The 17,008-nt window shown below is 43.9% G+C and overlaps 1 protein-coding gene across 5 annotated transcripts in view; it reads right to left on the bottom strand.

Annotated features, from left to right (window-relative positions):
* Window positions 1-17,008, bottom strand: part of FERMT2 (FERM domain containing kindlin 2) — a 92,112-nt gene that overhangs the window by 58,943 nt on the left and 16,161 nt on the right. For all 5 annotated transcript variants that reach the window (XM_077936198.1, XM_077936226.1, XM_077936257.1 and 2 more), the window contains exon 2: window positions 13,734-13,967. In XM_077936198.1, coding sequence (XP_077792324.1) covers window positions 13,734-13,967 — 234 coding nt within the window. The remainder of the gene's footprint in view (window positions 1-13,733; window positions 13,968-17,008) is intronic.

Below are 17,008 nucleotides of genomic sequence, written 5' to 3'. Positions count from 1 at the left end.
GTACTGCCAAAGTAGTGCACATTTATACACTCCACCTTGAACTACCTCTTCAGAAGGCTAATTGTAGGGAACAGTCTCCATTACCTACTCTTTCCAGTTGCAAATGCCAAACCATTCGAAGGATCATTGGAGGTATGTTTCAGTAGCAAGTTAGGCCAACTGACATATCATAAAACTTTACTTCCTTCCCATACTGGCTGATGATTTATCTTTCCTCTGTTTGAAGTTTTTATCTGAGGAACACAGCAAAAGACATGCTAAAGTAAAGAGAGGGGAAAGCTACAGGGAACAGAAAGGTGTGTGGATTGCTTGCCAGGAAAATCCCACTGGGGTCCTCTGTGAGTCTGAGGCCTTAAACAACAATTAGCCACAGGTTTCATATTTCTCATTATCCAGAAGCCTACTACAAGATGATAACTCATTCTCATAATTTAAAAGCCTCCAGATTTTGGAGCTAGAATTGAGCTTTGCAACACAACCTTGGGAAGACTGAATACTAGGCTACAAGGGGACTCTCTTTAAACATTCTATTAGGACACTTTCAAGGTGTTATTTTCAGATGAAGGCCATCTCCTCCTCACTTTATTTAAAGCATTGATTCCCTGCTCTCTAAGCCAAAAAGGTTCCCAAAATGGCATACAATCTAAGAGACATGACAATCGAGGACTCAAGTTTCTGGCTGTATTGGGAGAATGCCCTCCCCGGAAAATTTCCTCCCATAAGAACTTGGAGAATAGGTGATATAGTACTGTCCAGGCCAGAAGAATAAAGCAGGTGCTGCTGCTACAGGTTATTCCATCTAATCTGATAGATATCAGGTTATTTTTTCTGGGACCAATGCACCTATATCCTTATTAATAGCCATGACTAATGAGAGATACACTTAGTCCTCACTAGTAACGATATGAGTATGCAACAAACTACACTCATGCCCTGTCCAAATCTTTTGCAATGGATACTTTAATCTGATCTGCAAAGGTTTTAAAACAAAGGCAACAGATAATTACGCTTTTGTCTCCAGGAAGCAGACAGGAACAGGACATGACTGCCAATAGAATTGTTTTCACTTTAAGGGAACTTTTGGCTATGTCCTGGCCAGTACTGCAATGTAGCAGACCAGTGATCCAGTTTAAATGTCATGCTGGCCATACAGAACCCCTGACAGTTAATGGGGGTTGAGCCTCACAGAGGGACTATCAATTTGCAAGCAATCTAACTGGTCTGTTCAACAGCACTGCACTTACCAATATTTCAAAATAACTGGCAGTTAAAACCTGGCTACACAGGCAGCAGAAACTGTTCTATAGCCAAGTCAGGAGTTGAGAATTTATGAATGTTGTAGACTTTACAGGCAAACCCCACCTTTCTCCTTCTTCACCCTTACTTTAAAATATTCCAAATCTGAAAAGATTTTCAGAGAAACAATATCTGTTTCAAATTATCTCCTAGTCAGTTTCATATTACCTCCCTTTACTTAACAGCACATATAAAAGCTCAGGCATTATGCCATTCTGCAGAGTTTTGGTTCCTCCCAGGCTTGCTTTTTTATGCCTATCAAGATGTAGCCAGTTGTCACCTAACATGTGCAACTGGAAGCACCAAGCAGCTCTTTATAGAATTTTATTGGCAGTCATGCGGGTGGAAATTTTAAATAGCATTTCTGTATGCCAGAGGACATTATGTCCTGATTGAGACCCTCTCGCTGGGGGGGGGAGGGGGGAGACACGCCAATCATACATATAGGCTTGTTGTTGTTTGTTGTTGTTTAGTCGTGTCCGACTCTTCGTGACCCCCTGGACCAGAGCACGCCAGGCACTCCTGTCTTCCACTGCCTCCCGCAGTTTGGTCAGACTCATGTTTGTAGCTTCGAAGACACTATCCAACCATCTCGTCCTCTGCCGTCCCCTTCTCCTTGTGCCCTCCATCTTTCCCAACATCAGGGTCTTTTCCATGGAGTCTTCTCTTCTCATGAGGTGGCCAAAGTACTGGAGCCTCAGCTTCACGATCTGTCCTTCCAGTGAGCACTCAGGGCTGATTTCCTTAAGAATTTATAGGTTTGATCTTCTTGCAGTCCGTGGGACTCTCCAGAGTCTCCTCCAGCACCATAATTCAAAAGAATCAATACTTCGGGGGGATCAGCCTTCTTTATGGTCCAGCTCTCACTTCCATACATCACTACTGGGAAAACCATAGCTTTTACTATACGGACCTTTGTTGGCAAGGTGATGTCTCTACTTTTTAAGATGCTGTCTAGGTTTGTCATTGCTTTCCTCCCAAGAAGCAGGTGTCTCTTAATTTCGTGGCTGCTGTCACCATCTGCAGTGATCATGGAGCCCAAGATATATACATATAGGCTAGTGCATAGCAACTTTTGGAGATGATTTCTACCTCACTGCCTAGCTTTCTTTCACTGCCACCCATTCAAAATACCAATGATACACAATGAGATTATGTTTCAGCACCTGAAGAGACAGAACATCCTTTACAAGAACACACACCTTAGTCATGCAGCCACTTTCATCTTCACCAAGAACAGTTGCTGAATTTATCTGTATAGATAAAAGGCATACCAAAATGATTTGCAGAAGCTGTGAGGCACAAGTTATTTGGTGAGCACGCACATGGTGAGAGATGGTCCAGGAATGTTTGAAGGGCACCATGTTGATGACCCTGGAATTAGGCAAAGTGTTGGTGCAAATTTACTCCATGACTGACCACGCTTTTGAAACACAGTCACTAAAGTCCGAACCCAAATGCTATTATTTCTATTGCAGATAAACTTGCTTCCAAACATATCTAGAAACCTGTGTATGCAATTTCGAATAACATCCAAACCAGAGACTGATCCAAACCATTATGGTCCCCCTGGCCCTTAATGTTTCAATTTCACCATTCTCCTTTGCCATTTGTGTGAACTGTGTGTAGGAATAAGCTGTGCATTTTGGAAAGCCACTGAAATGAAGCAGGAGCTGACTAAAGTGTGCTGAAAGCCAAGGACCCTCAGTCAAAGGGGGCAACATCCTTTACAGTCTATGCTTCGCTGGTGCAATCCCTGTTCTCCAGAACATCCCTTCTGCTTTAATAACCTTAAAAAAAATCTGTGGCCAGCATCTGGAATGTGTAACGTAAAATATCCTTCTGAGAGCTGCAAGCCAGTTGTGGGTGGGGCCAAATGCAAAAGGGAATGGAGCAAAATAAGAATTACCGTACTTTTGTACAGTAAGGTTACATTAGTAGGGTGCCACAGAGGTCTGTCCTGGGCCCGTTGTTGTTCAATGTCTTTATAAACGACTTGGAAAGATGAATTGAGGGGATGCCCATCAAATCTGCAGATGACACCAAACTGAGAGGGCATAGCTAATGCCGCGGAAGTAAGAATTGGGATTCAAAATGACCTTAACAGATTGGAGAACTGGGCCCAAACCAACACAATGTATACAGTGACAGGACAGTTAGTATGTTGTCAACAGATTGACTTGTGGGGAAATCAAATGATTATATCCCTACTCTTCCCCACCCCTCCCCCACCCACTCCATTAATTAGTACACACCGAGAAGTATTAAGTCTTAGATGCTCAGGTTCTTTGTTGTTGTTTAGTCATTTAGTCGTGTCCGCCTCTTCGTGAGGCCTGTTCGACAGTGGAATTTGGTGCCAAGGAGTGTGGTGGAGTCTCCGTCTTTGGAGGTCTTTAAGCAGAGGCTTGACAACCATATGTCAGGAGTGCTCTGATGGTGTTTCCTGCTTGGCAGGGGGTTGGACTCGATGGCCCTTGTGGTCTCTTCCAACTCTATGATTCTATGATTCTATGACCCCCTGGACCAGAGCACGCCAGGCCCTCCTGTCTTCCACTGCCTCCCAAAGCTTGGTCTAACTCATGCTGGTAGCTTTGAGAACACTATCTAACCACCTCGTCCTCTGTCATCCCCTTCTCCTTGTTCCCTCAATCTTTCCCAACATCAGGGTTCTAGAGCTTTGCTAATAAAAAAAAACACTGCTACCAATGGCTTTTGTCTAGGCTTGATAAGCTGGACTTTCAGTCTTCATTGATGAACAAAGCAATCAGTGTTCTGGTATATGAGCCTTCTGTGCTACAAGGAAAATGCTGTACTCTACCCTTCAAGAAACACAGAGCATAAAAAAGAGCTGTAATTGTACACGTTCATAACATGCTCACTTAACAGAAGTGTGAGAAGGCAAGAATTTCCCAAAACCCAAGCATTTAAAAGAAAGATAGTATGGTGGCAAAGTTCAGCCTGGTCAGTACTGCCCAATTCACTGCAAGCAAGATTTCTCAGCTATGTTTCATATCAAATTCTTTTTCTGCTTTGCATCATTTTACTGCTGTTCTTAATCAGACACCCAGGAAATCCTAATGGGCACACAATACAGTTTCTAACATCCGCCCCCCGCCAAAAGCCATGTATTATGACATCTTTCCGCAGGGCCTGCAAGACAGAGCTGTTCCACCAGGCCTTTGGTCAGGGCGCAGCCTGACTCCCTCCTCTGGCAATCTGCACACAACTTTGCTTAACAGTTGCCATCAATTTGATTTTAATTAATTTTTATAATGAAATGTTTTTAGAATGTTGGATTATTTGATTGTTGTTAGCCGCCCTGAGCCCGGCTTCGGCTGGGGAGGGAGGGATATAAATAAAATTTATTATTATTATTATTATTATTATTATTATTATTATTATTATTATTATTATTATCTCAGTTTCAGAAGAAAATTTGCAAGTGCCAGCTCACTTAATATTTTTCTTTAATTGCCTTATATACTGTTGTTCCTTAAGACATTTATCTTGAACACCAAATATAAATTGATTTCAGTATATTAGGCAAAGTAAGGTCTCTCTTAAGGTGGTGTGAAAAATCTAAATAAACACCATCATAGCTTTTCAAATCCTCTTTTTCCCCATGTGTTCTGCGTCTTCAAGAATAAGCCTCAAGTAGCACTTGCACAACATGTGACTTCCTCCGTTCTGCGCTACACACAAAAACAGTGACGGGAGTAGGGTGTGCTGACACTTAAGAGCAACATGCTGCCCAGGCCAAGAGCGTGATATGCTGCCTGGGCCAAACAGGAGCCCTATGCCTAGTAATAACGGATGACAAGCAAAGTGATATCTTGCTCTATGCCAAGGGAGACTGGTTCCAAGGTGCCCAAAATGCCTTGAGGATGGTGCATACATGAGCCTCTCCCTCTCTGCACCCTTGCGCAGTGCGCTGGGAGCAAAACGATGCGTGGCATTGGCAGCTGTTGCCAGAATAATTGTGCCGACCCACCCCTACTTTACCAGAGCCACGATCCATTAAAGGAGGACATGGACACACTCCCGTTATTAGTGCTTTGAAAGTCATTTCTCTTCCACCACAAAGCCAAGCATTTTAACAGCCTATTTTTACCCAGCTCTTCACTCACGGGTTCCAAAGAGCCATGTGTCCCACAGTTACTCAGATTCTCTGAAGTCCTTCAACTCTCACAGCTATCTAAGAATAAACATCCTTTCCCTTCTGGCACAAGGGGAAACTGTGGCTCAGGCTGCTGTCTTAAAAACTATCATTATCCAGGACTTTTCACAACCAGGAGGGTGAGGAGAGTTATTTCCAGAGGGGGAAAGCGTAACCAGAAGAGTTTAGTGGCAGGATTTGTAACAAAAAAGAGCTACGGGGATAGGGGCTACACACACCTTTTCCCTCTCAAAAAGTAGGATTCTGGCAAACAAATGTTCACAAGGTAAGAGTGATGGGGTAGGAGAGAAAGACAATGACAGTTGTCATGGTGTGTGCTTCAGTTGTCACTGAAGCACACACAGCTTCAGGCATTTTGTTAGAAGCATGTACTTTACCAAGGAAAACCTGTTGCCTTTGTCCATGGAGTTTTCTTGGCAGGGATACTGCTCAAGTGGTTTAGTGATGTATGGAAGTGAGAGCTGGACCATAAAGAAGGCTGATCACCAAAGAATGGATGCTTTTGAATTCTGGTGCTGGAGGAGACTCTTGAGAGTCCCACGGACTGCAAGAAGATCAAACCTATCCATTCTGAAGGAAATCAGCCCCGAGTGCTCACTGGAAGGACAGATCGTGAAGCTGAGGCTCCAGTACTTTGGCCACCTCATGAGAAGAGAAGACTCCCTGGAAAAGACCCTGATGTTGGGAAAGATGGAGGGCACAAGGAGAAGGGGACGACGGAGGACAAGATGGTGGGACAGTGTTCTCGAAGCTACAAACATGAGTTTGACCAAGCTGCGGGAGGCAGTGGAAGACGGGAGTGCCTGGCGTGCTCTGGTCCAGGGGGTCACGAAGAGTCGGACACAACTAAACAACACTTTACCATGGAATCCCAATAAATCTACTTGTAAGAATCAAAGAACAAACAAAAATATTTTGTTAAATAACTGCTACACTGCCCATTATGAAAAAAGCCACTCATCTAGCAAACGTTAAGAAATTCATTTAAGAATTCAACTGACGAGGGAAGCTCTTTTACTCTAATAGTGGTGGCAGGGAGAGCAGAGAAGCACACAGAGACAAACAGGGAAGATGTGACATGTACACACCACCCCCTTGGCATGATTCATCCAGTAATGTAGTTGTTAAAAATAGAAAGTCTCTCCTTTCATTAAGTTTCATCAAATTTAGGTTGCGTTTTCCCTGCCGTCAGAATTAAAAGGGAAATTGTACACAAGACATTATACCACAAGTATTAAGTAGTCAGACAAACAAGACGATAATGAAAATAAACACTATTTACGACACGGCTATCACGGCCCCATTATAAGGGAACATGCTGGGAATTTTAAGTTTTCTGTTTTTCTTCTGCTCCGGAGGGGAGAGGGGAGGAGTGGGGGTGGGGAAGAGCCTATCCTGAGAAGGGGTGGGAGCACAGAGAAATTTAATCCCAGTGGGAAACTACTAGCCAGTGTTTCCTCTAGTTCTTTTCTATGCAAGCTGCATTGAGACAAGGGGGGGGGGGGGGGAGAGAATCACCACAGGGTTTCTTTCTGAGTGGGGGAGGGAAAGACAGATCACATCTGGAAAAAGACATTACAAAGTTCAGCAAAGCTGTATATCAGAGCATACAGGAAATTAACTCTCACTTACAGAAGAGCTACTGTCCGGCAGGGGCTAAGAGGCCGAGTTGTGAAACAAAAAGTCCTGGATCAATTTTTGCTTTGGCTGTAAAATTTGCTAGGTGTCTTGAGGCAAGCCCCTAGCTCCCTGCCTCAGTCCCATCATCCAAATCCATTAACACCGCAATAATTACACCAAACACACACTTTGGAGTAAGAGTTCAATACATATTCTCATGGCTGCTGTAAGGATTGCTGGAGCAATAATATACTAAGCTCAAGAGAAGTCTAAAATGTTTAAGATCACACAAAATGCCACAGAAACACACTTTACTTTTCCCTTGAGAATGAAATTCTCTTTTTGTATTTACATCAGGGGTGGGGAGATGAAGGCTCCCTACCTCTGCTCAAATTGAAGTACAGTGGTACCTTGGGTTACAAACTTAATTCGTTCCGGAGGTCCGTTCTTAACCTGAGGCACGCTTTTGCTAATGGGGCCTTCCACCACTGCCCGTTGATTTCTGTTCTCATCCTAGGGGCAAAGTTCTCAACCCGAGGTACTTCTTCCAGGTTTGCGGAGTTTGTAACCCGAAGAGTTTGTAACCCAAGGTACCACTGTACTGTATGGCAATTATAACACGATGATCTTAAGGCACATAGCAAATTAAGCAATTTAAAAACACTCAGTCAAGATTTCCACAAGTATCACAACACATACAGTGAACCCTCGAGTTACGTACCGCTCTGGATACGTAACTTTTGGGTTGTGAACGCGGCAAACCCGGAAGTGTATACTTCTGGGTTTTGCTGCGCACGTATGCGCAGAAGCGCTCTATTGCGCCACGTGTGCACGCAGCAGCGACGCCTCCAATTACGGACTTTTCGGGTTAAGCACGGACCCCCGGAACAAATTTAATTCGTATCCGGAGGGTTCACTGTATTGCAAACACAAATGACCAAACACACCAGAGTAGCCTAAAGCAGTTCCAATCAAACACCAATTAAAAAGCCAAAGCTCTTCAGTCACCACCTGCCTCATTCCCAAAGATAGGATATCCAGAGAACAGCCTCATAATATTATCTCAGCATGTGGACAGGGTTAGGCCCAACATACATTTGAGGCAGTCTTCTTAATGATACTGCTGTGCCAAATTCAGAACAACAAAGAAAAATCCTGTTGACTGCTCCCCTCTATTTCTCCCTCCTCCCCGAAAGAAATTTGTGGATTCCCACCTGCTAAATCTGCACACACACTTTTTGGAAGAGTAGTAAGACCTCCTTTTGAGCTGGCTTTCCAGACTCAGTGTGTCTAGGGTTGCTGTAGTTTTTAAAGGAAGCATTTTAATAAAGTGCAATTTTGTTGTACCAATGGGTTTATGCTTGTTATCTGCCCCAGCCTTCAGAATCAGTATGGAAAATGATCTGACGTGAACTGGAAGGACATTTTAAAATCAATCATCAATAATACTACATGCTTTTAAATTAATTCTCCAATTTGTGGCTATCACTTTGATGCTATAATATGTTTGCTTACAGTGGCTCACTTCCTGCCTCTTGACAGAAATAGGTCAGCCAAGAGTTATCCATTTTTATTTTAAAAGCAAAAAAAGATTGATTATAACAAAGCTCAAGTTGCAAGACTCCAGTTGCAAACTCTGACTTAGTTTTCACTTCAGAACTGGCCTTTATTTAAATAAGGCTGGACAATACTGACACCAACATCTCTCAGAAGACACTACGCACAGAATTAGGCAGATAATACAAAGTTAAGTGTTGCTGTGGTCTGTTAACACTAAATCAAAATGTTTGACTGAAAAACAATGCTATGGGCAGGGTTGCGCACTCAGAAATCTTTCTCTTTGCATATTCAAACTCTTATCTGCAACTCTTATCTTACTAATAAAGTAGAGGGGGAGCAAATTCCAATAGCCAATTTTAACAAGAATCCATGGGCTACAAATAAAGCCTCAGGGCTGCATGTGGGCGCTACAGGTTGCCCACTTGTATTCATGCTCTCTTCCCCATGCCCTTCTTTTCTCTGCAGCACTGAGTAGGTAAGAATTCTCTCTCTCAACATATAAACAGAAGTTTGTTTGATTAAGGATGCTCCCAATTTATGGTTCAACAGAGATCCTAGAACTCAGCATGGATGGGCATGTTAGTAAAGGTTATTAGACATGAGGCACGAATGGTGTTTTGCTTCTGACAAGTAACCCAAAGTAGAAATTTGACATAGTAAAAGAAGAATTCAACAGTATGTAACTTTAAATTGATCAGCACAGCTTCTGTAGCAAGACAGAGGGCCAAACTAGATGCAAGGATGTGAAACACATAATTAGAAAGTATTTATAGGCATTGTTGTTGTTGTTGTTGTTGTTGTTGTTAATTTAAAAGCAGGGAGGGCTGTGAGATTTTCACTGGTATCAATGGGAGCTCTTTTCCTGGTGGGGAGGGGCGGGAGATTTTCAATGAGATTGCAACTGGGGAAGGAAGGATTCCACTCTCAATCTCACATATTGCAATCCTGATTAAAAGCTCACCCTTCCATGCTGTCTAATTCACATCTAGTTTGGTACTAAGGCACTCTCAATAGCTTTTTAAAAAGCAAAACCTGGGTGAAGGGCAGGATCTTTTAGAATAAATTGTAGCTGAGGAAGTGTGTGACCGACCTAAAGGTAAAGGTAAAGGTACCCCTGCCCGTACGGGCCAGTCTTGCCAGACTCTAGGGTTGTGCGCCCATCTCACTCTATAGGCCGGGGGCCAGCGCTGTCCGCAGACACTTCCGGGTCACGTGGCCAGCGTGACAAGCTGCATCTGGCGAGCCAGCGCAGCACACGGAACGCCGTTTACCTTCCCGCTGGTAAGCGGTCCCTATTTATCTACTTGCACCCGGGGGTGCTTTCGAACTGCTAGGTTGGCAGGCGCTGGGACCGAGCAACGGGAGCGCACCCCGCCGCGGGGATTCGAACCGCCGACCTTTCGATCAGCAAGTCCTAGGCGCTGAGGCTTTAACCCACAGCGCCACCCGCGTCCCCTGTGACCGACCTAAACACCCACATATTTAGCACAGTGTTAAGAACACAAATGGTGGGGACGCGGGTGGCGCTGTGGGTAAAAGCCTCAGCGCCTAGGGCTTGCCGATCGAAAGGTCGGTGGTTCGAATCCCCGCGGCGGGGTGCGCTCCCGTTGCTCGGCCCCAGCGCCTGCCAACCTAGCAGTTCGAAAGCACCTCCGGGTGCAAGTAGATAAATAGGGACCGCTTACTGGCGGGAAGGTAAACGGCGTTTCCGTGTGCTGCGCTGGCTCGCCAGATGCGGCTTTGTCACGCTGGCCACGTGACCCGGAAGTGTCTGCGGACAGCGCTGGCCCCTGGCCTCTTAAGTGAGATGGGCGCACAACCCTAGAGTCTGTCAAGACTGGCCCGTATGGGCAGGGGTACCTTTTTAAGAACACAAACTGGCCTCAACTAGCTGGACCTTTGGTCTGATCCAGTGAGCCTCTTCTTATGACGTTTTCTTATGTGTGCATGCACATGTGTGTTATGAATCAGATTTCATATTATATCATTAACATCTGTTGTAAACTGCCTTATCATTCCAGTTAAAGGCATGGTATAAATCTTTTAAATTAAACTTGTAATATTTATATTCACCAATATTAATAATTTAAACACACACACACCATCCAATAAAAGAGACAAATCAAATCAACAAAGATATCACCAAAACCAGCACAACAAAAAAGAACAAAGGCCAGCAACATGAAAGAGCTAAGGCAGCTTTAGCTTGAACTCTGAGTCAAAAAGATTTGAACTTGGACAACAAGTTGGGCAGCTTTGATCTATGGGAAAAGAATGGACTTTTGATAGCCATTTTTCTTCTAAACACAGCATCCTCATAATCTGCCTTTAGTGTCAGTACATCTTATGACCAGCTCCCAATCTTCCAGTACCTTCAAATAAGGGGATTTTTTCAGTCTAAAATGCAAAGGATACAGGCAGTGCTTTTTTTCTAAAAAAAAAGTTTAGGGGTACTCTCATTTTGACTCAAGAAAACCACAATTTTATAGTTCAAATTGGGAAAAATAAATACAGTAAATGGACAAAAGTACAAAGATTCACAAAATGTTGTATCTCAAGGTCCAAACTAAAACAGTGGTAGTTAACACAGTGTCCTCCAGATGTTGTTGGACTTCCAACAGCCCCAGCCAGCATGGCGGGAACCACAATGACTACTATTAGTTTAGGGAAAGGTGCCCTATCGATTAACTTTTGATTTATATAATTGTTGTTGGCAACCGTCTGTACTGAGAGACAATGGAGTGCTCCTCCGGAGGTTAAGTCAAACCACTGCGTTAACAGCACCAAAGTGTGTATGGATGTCCTGGGTTGCCCAGACATCAAGACCCCACGCTCAGCCTTGATGATGTGGTCCAAAGGAAAGCACAGCAATATGTTTGGCACCAACTTGGCTGCAGGAGTTGGTGGAAGGAGGCATACAAAACGCCATCCCACCATCTTATGGGCTCCACTCGGGATTAGTCTACCTTAGCTTTTTCTTCTTCCGAAGATACCAGCAAGCCACTGTAGGTTTAGGATCAGAGTTGTCCTTCTCCTAGATGGGCTACCTTCTTAGGCTGATGAGCCCCATGTGCCCCCCACTTCCCTCTACAGCATGTACGGAAGCCACCTTCTTGACTATTGATCCCACTATTGGTCTCATCCACTAGCGCCTGTCTTCGCATGCAGCAGAAGTCCCTAACTCACTGAGGATTTGAGATCCATCGGCTACCCTCACCTGGTTTAGCTGGCCAGCAGTTTCCTAGTGACAGCCCACTGACAGCTTCTTGGAGCCACAGGTGTGAGCGGAGTGCAGGGTGGGGACCAAAGGTGGACAAATCATCACCACCATGGACTCATAGAATTGGAAGGGACCCTGAGGATCATTTAGTCCAACCCCTGCAATGCAGGACTATGCAGATGTTTCATACAAGGATCAAACCTGCAATTTTGGCATTATCATCATCATGCTCTAACCAACGCTGTCCATCTGCCTAGGTTGCTGCAGTCACTCTACAAACTACCCCAGAAGGAGTACAACATGTACCACTCTCCTAATGCCTCATACACATAATTATGTGCTTAATATAAGACCATTCCAAGTTACAGAGAATCCTAGAATGGTAGCACTGGAAGGGATCGCCAATGGGTCATCTAATCCAAACCCCTGCAATGCAGGAATCACCGCTGAATAATCCCTGACAGCTGGCCATCCAACCTCTGTTTAAAAACCTCCAATGAAGGCAAGTCCATTCTGGAATGGACTATTATCATCTATTAACATAAAACTATCAGCATGTTTTATGTCTTTCAAAGAACTTACAGCAACTTTTATACTCCAAATCATGGAATATTTTTTATAAGGCACCTTTCTAAAAAAGAATGGTCTTCCGCCCCATCCCTACAATCTTTCTGGACAAAGCCTAACACAACTCTCTTGTGAGAAAGGTCTAGGAATGGCCACAGAGAAGGCCCTGTTCCTTGTGGAGGTTGATTTAGCCTCTGCACAGGAGTTTTCCTCAAGCCTCTGCCATTCCATTTAAGCTCCCCCAACTCCTTGGAAACTAAGGAGCCAACTGAGTTCCAGCCGATGGGAGATATCATCCACAAGTATATCAAAACCATTTAAACAAAACAAGAAACCAGACGTGTTTGCCAGATTTCAATGGGATGCTGACAGGATCAACATTCCTTTACCAAGCCAATGAAAAATCCACATATTAAACCACAATTTCAAGGACACAAACCCCCAATAAACTCTATTTTAAATTGTATAACAAATTCCAAGTGTCTGGGGCTGTACCATAAGGAAGCCAAGAGGAAGAGGAATGTCTGGAGAACATGGAACTGTTCGCCTGCCACAATGTTCCTTCATTGTACAAGCTGCATAGGGGAAATAACACTGCTTTCCCCTTCTTTAGTGTCTTTGAACCAGCAGTACCCATGACATCAGTCCGCTCCACTATCTCAGATCTTTGTAGGATCCTGATGCACCACCTGTCTCCACATGTACCTGCCCTCACAACCAAGATCCTCAAGGGTTCCTGTTCCAGGTTCATTTAGTGGAACTGCCCTATGGAATGCTCTCTCAAGGGAGCCTCACCTGGTGCCTACTGGTTAAAGGCAAGGAGTTTTAAAATATATATATATCTGACCTTGGCTGGATTTGTTGTTTTTGTGCTGCTCCCAATGATTTTATGTTTTTCTTTGCTATATTTCTGCATGGTTTTAATTTGTATGTTTTAAATGTGTTTCTAAGTGTTGTATGCTGCTCTGGGTATTTTATTAATCTGTGTGGTATAAATTCCTCAAGTAGTAAATATATTTGTGCATAACTGACAGATTCCCACTGTCTGACTGGTATTTTACTAGTTCCACCAGCCAAAAGTTTTTCTTTCCTATTTTCACAAGGGCCATGTGCAATAATAAACCCTTAGGAAGTTGAAGAATCAATCCAGAGGAAGCAGGCTAATCTGCATTTGCTAGAAAGCTGATGCTTCAGATAACTATCGCATTACGGAACAGGTATCAAGAACGACTGCCGCAAGCTGCTTGACACATGAAGAGGCAACATTTGGCTCCATAACCAGAAGATACTCACTGAAGGTCTTGCAGATGTCAGACACAGCTTTGAAGACTCGATCAGAAAAGTTCACTTTCACCTTCACGTACTTCATGTTGGGGAGCTGAAGTCGGAGGAGTTTGTGCTGAGGAGTAAACTGTAGTTTGGCGTCTGCCTGTATTCCATACTTATCCAAGGTCCAGTGAGTTTTAAGGAGCCATGTTCTCTTCTTTTCCCACCACAGGGCGTGGTCGGACCAATCTTTCTTGACGTCTAGGACAGCAAAGATAAAAAGATTAGGAAACAAACAGAAAAATCAAGTGAATTCAGTCTATACAGGTTACTGAAATATTTCTTTGGCTACAGAGTCATAAGCTGTTACTTCTACAGAGTGATAATTAAATGGTACTGATTTTTATTTTTTAGGACAGTTATTCTTCAAACAGCTTGAAGTCATATAAATGCTAATATACTATTTGGAAGCTGCATTACTGAACATTTACTCTTAAGGTGGCTAAGCAGCAGATAAGGCCAAAAGAGGTAATAGTTTCAGCTCATCCAATGATAATACTATTTGATCATGTACACAAGACCCAGAGAACAAAACTAGTATCGGGTCCAGACACAAGAATTCAGTTTCCTTCAGCCCAGAAAACAATTATATGAAGCAAAACTTCATCCCTCTGCCCCCCTCCGGAAGTACTTATTAGCATGCAATAAATATTCTGAATATATTTGTGCAGGTCTATCCATATGCAAAGGTAAGGTGGTGCTTGCCAGTGCATTTTTCAACCTCGGAAGAATAGCTTACATTAGATAATTGGCTGTGAAAAAAGTGAGTCTTTGCAAAAGAGATGTTCAAAAGGAAGTGAGGTTGGCACATCAAAGCCTTTATCGGTCTTACCAGGTTCATGTTTCAAGATTCATTTATTACAGCATAAAGGTAACTTGTTCCAAAGTAATTCTGCACATTTTAACATAGAAAGTTGCATAACTTATTTCCAAACTGTGGTGTTGTGAATCTAAGCTAGTCTGGGTTTGGCCAGAGCCTGGCTACAACCCAAAATACACCACTTTAAGTTCCATGATGGAACAGAGGTGGTATATCAATAGCACGTTGCCAACCCAAATTCTTACAATAATCTACTCAGCCAGATTAAAAACAGGTTGGGAGGAATTTAGTGTAGTGATATAATTGTTCCATCAACGCAAGCTTTTTTGTTTGCCAGAAAAAATGAACACCCCACTCTCCACAAACACTGTTCTAGGGTTTCTCCAGATTCTCTCCCCTCTCCCTTTCAATTCCGATAGGGCAGTGATGACATGATGGGGCAGGAACCACCCCATTGGTTAATGTACCTGTGTGTGCTTCCACTAATAAGACTCATTAGTTGACTCCTAGCCACTGATCTGAACAACCCAATCACAAAACTAAATATAGATGTGTGACGATGTAAATTCATTTTACGCAACTGCTCACAGCCTGCCAATAGGATCTGTCCTCCTTATTTAAGGGGTCTAACATTTGATCTCTTATTTAAGAACCATTGTTGGCTGATGGCAGTTTCCCAAGGACACTACAGAGCACAGCTGAGCTATGTGAGGGAACTACCAGGCAACTGGCTAGTAATGGTAGCATTCTAAGGGCAGCGCTGAGTGTATACAGTGGTACCTCTGGTTGCGAACAGGATCTGTTCTAGAGGCCCGTTCGCAACTTGAAAGGAACGCAACCCGCAGCGGCACGTCTGCGTGCATGCGCGGGTTGCAATTCGCCCCTTCTGCACATGTGTGTGACATCATTTTGCGTGTCTGCGCATGCGGCGAAACCCGGAAGTAACCCTTTCCGGTACTTCCGGGTCACCGCGGGATGTAACCTGAAAGAAAGTAACATGAAGTGGACGTAACATGAGGTATGACTACCACAATTCCATGTTGGGCACATAATTCAACGTCCTGAAAATCTCAGCTTTCATAAGTATAAAAAGTTTCTATTCATGATGGCTGCTTGAAAATGTGTGGGAGCATTTGATGAAAGCTGGCCAAACAGGATTTCTAGTGGTTGTTGCCTTCCAAGGCTTCTTGCTGCTGCCTTAGTTAACAAAATTGGAATTATGGCGAAGGATGAAAACAGCCCCTACAACCCACAGAACCTTTCTTTGCCCAATGCAGATTTTGAATTACTTTTCAACGAGTTTTAACCAAGCGCATGCAACCCTGGCTTAGAGCTATTTAATGGCTTAGGACAGTGGTTTTCAACCTGTGTGCTGTGGCACCCTGGGGTGCCTTGAAGGATGGTCGGGGTGCCGCAGGCAACACTGGTCTCTGTACCTCTTTCCTTCCCTCCCTTCCTCTGATGCCCTCTCACGTCTCTGCCTCCCAAAGGCTTGCATGGCTGTTTGTTGCAGCAGCCCTGGCTACAAGCTCCGCAGGCGAATGGTGCCTCTGGGTCTGACCAGGGGGTGCTTCCCAGGCCCCTGTGGGGCAGTGTGAGGAGACACCTCTCTTTGGGGGAGGCAGCTCAGAGGCCTGGGGGGAGCAGCTGCCACTGCCCAGATGACTCCCAAGGAGTGAGGAGAGGAGGCTGAGGGGACACCCTACAAGGGAGGGTGTTCAAAAAAAGGGTGAGAGGCTGTCAGCTGGACTCAAAAAGGTTGAAAACCTCTGGCTTAGGAACATCAGAATCCTCTGCAAACTTAAAGTAAGAAGTGCTCTATGATAAGAGAGGAAGGGCTTATCTATACAGAGAACAAGAAACTGTTTAAAGGGACACAGTGAAGGTGTTACACCACCACAGCAGCTAAATTAAAGGTCATAAGAAATATAAAGCACTTAAGATTCTACTTCCTAACAAGAAAACATTTTGAGAATTATTGAGAAACACATGATCTTTCTGAAAAGCTTAACTTGGGCAGAGAGGAAAAGGGAAGGCACAGTTGGTTCTAAAGACATCAAAGCACTGACATCATAAAAACAACAAATTCTTTAAAGAGAAAGAGAAGCAAGTTCTGTTGGTGCAATATAGCTGGACATCAGGAGTGGCAGCCAGGATACTCTACCATCAAATTAAACAAAACCAAATATAGAAAAGCATGCAGCTTGCAACGAGGCTTGGCTGCTCTCAGAGAATTCTGTCAAATGACTATGATGAACTGTGGGCCAAACTTCTGCTTCTCTGAAAAACACTGAGGGTGGAGGAATGGTCTTGGCACTGAAACAAGCTTTCTGCATCACCAGCACTTCTGCTGCTTCAGGTTTAGATGTATGTGGCAGATTCCAGATTGCCGTCCTGAAGAGCAGTTTGATCTAAAACAAAT

The sequence above is a fragment of the Podarcis muralis genome, chromosome 1, assembly GCF_964188315.1.
Source record: "Podarcis muralis chromosome 1, rPodMur119.hap1.1, whole genome shotgun sequence".
NCBI lineage: Eukaryota > Metazoa > Chordata > Lepidosauria > Squamata > Lacertidae > Podarcis > Podarcis muralis.
Note: the sequence above shows the minus strand (reverse complement) of the source record. Positions and strands in the feature narration are given on the sequence as shown.